The 1,145-nt window shown below is 41.5% G+C and overlaps 1 protein-coding gene across 1 annotated transcript; it reads right to left on the minus strand.

Annotated features, from left to right (window-relative positions):
- Positions 1 to 182: 182 nt before the first annotated feature.
- Positions 183 to 1,105, minus strand: LOC106344836. Its single transcript, XM_013784140.1, has 2 exons — positions 440 to 1,105; positions 183 to 335 (listed from the first exon to the last, which is right to left on the minus strand). The coding sequence occupies exons 1-2, from the start codon at positions 1,103 to 1,105 to the stop codon at positions 183 to 185; spliced, it is 819 nt and encodes a 272-aa protein (XP_013639594.1).
- Positions 1,106 to 1,145: the final 40 nt, after the last annotated feature.

Below are 1,145 nucleotides of genomic sequence, written 5' to 3' on the forward strand. Positions count from 1 at the left end.
TGCTTCCAGTAAGGACATTCGATCCTTCATGCTCTTGGCATTCTCCATCATTAACTCGATGATCTTGTTCAGTTTGGTATTTTCTGAGTCATCCTCAATCGAAGCAGAAGCTTGGCTAGTCTCCACATTTTCCGTCATATGAATCGTCATATGAATAAGAGCATCCAATGTGTCCAATGTGTCTACAGACCTATTTTTCCAATCATCGGCTTAAACTTGTACCCTTTCTTGGATATATCTTTCACAGATTCCAACTTGTCACTATGTTCGTCTTCCATGGAGACATCATCTTCTGGATCATGAGGAATAGGAGGTAGGATGCATGTGACCTTCAGCTGAAAGCATAAAAAAAAGAGAAATCAATGAGAATAAGTTTTTAAAAAGAAGAAGCGAAATAAACATAGAAAGATATCAAAACAAGGTCACTGTAAAAGCTTGCCTTTTTATGAGCTTCAATCTGTAAAACCCGTTCAAGTGATGGATTTTCTAGCTCAGTGTATTTCTCACACAAGTAAATCGGTCCAGGAACATCAACAGTCGGTGCCCAATTACTGAACTTATCTCGTAGCACGGGAATGGACGCTAGTATCCAAAGATGGAATACTAGAGGATAACCTTGCAACTCGAATTTTGAAGTATCCTCCAGGTGGTTTGCGACAGCTTTTTGAATTGACCTCAGGAGCACCAGGTAAGCGTCTCTTCCCCATGGATACATCATATCCTTTGCTTTGTTGACATACTCCAAAGGGAAAGTCCCTTTGTTGTTCTTCGGCAGCAATATGCTCTCTACCAGGAGGAGCATTGCGAGGCAAACTCTCTCATCAGAAGCATCTACTCTTGTCTTTTTGAGCTGGTTCAACACGTCGCTTAACTTATGAGTACGCCCCTTTAGCAAGTCCCACTCATATTCCCCTCGTGGTCCTTCTACATCACCATTACATTTCAAACCGGTCACCATATGAAATTCTCTTATAGAGAACTTCATTGGCTGACCAGCGAAATGGAACCAAGCTTCATTCTTTTTGACAGTAACGATGCTTCTTGTGAGAATACCGTAGACAGTCTTTCCTGATAATTTCATTTCACTCCTCCCACTGAGCCTCATTACAGGTCCCAAAAACCCTCGTACTCTCTCAATCTCATCT

Source organism: Brassica oleracea, chromosome C5 (genome assembly GCF_000695525.1).
Source record: "Brassica oleracea var. oleracea cultivar TO1000 chromosome C5, BOL, whole genome shotgun sequence".
In the NCBI taxonomy this organism is placed as follows: Eukaryota; Viridiplantae; Streptophyta; class Magnoliopsida; order Brassicales; family Brassicaceae; genus Brassica; species Brassica oleracea.

Coding starts and splice junctions, on each gene's coding strand:
- LOC106344836 (XM_013784140.1), bottom strand. CDS start 1,105: ATGAGGCTCAGTGGGAGGAGTGAAATGAAATTATCAGGAAAGACTGTC. Junction 336..439: donor AGATTGAAGCTCATAAAAAG/GCAAGCTTTTAC, acceptor TTATGCTTTCAG/CTGAAGGTCACATGCATCCT.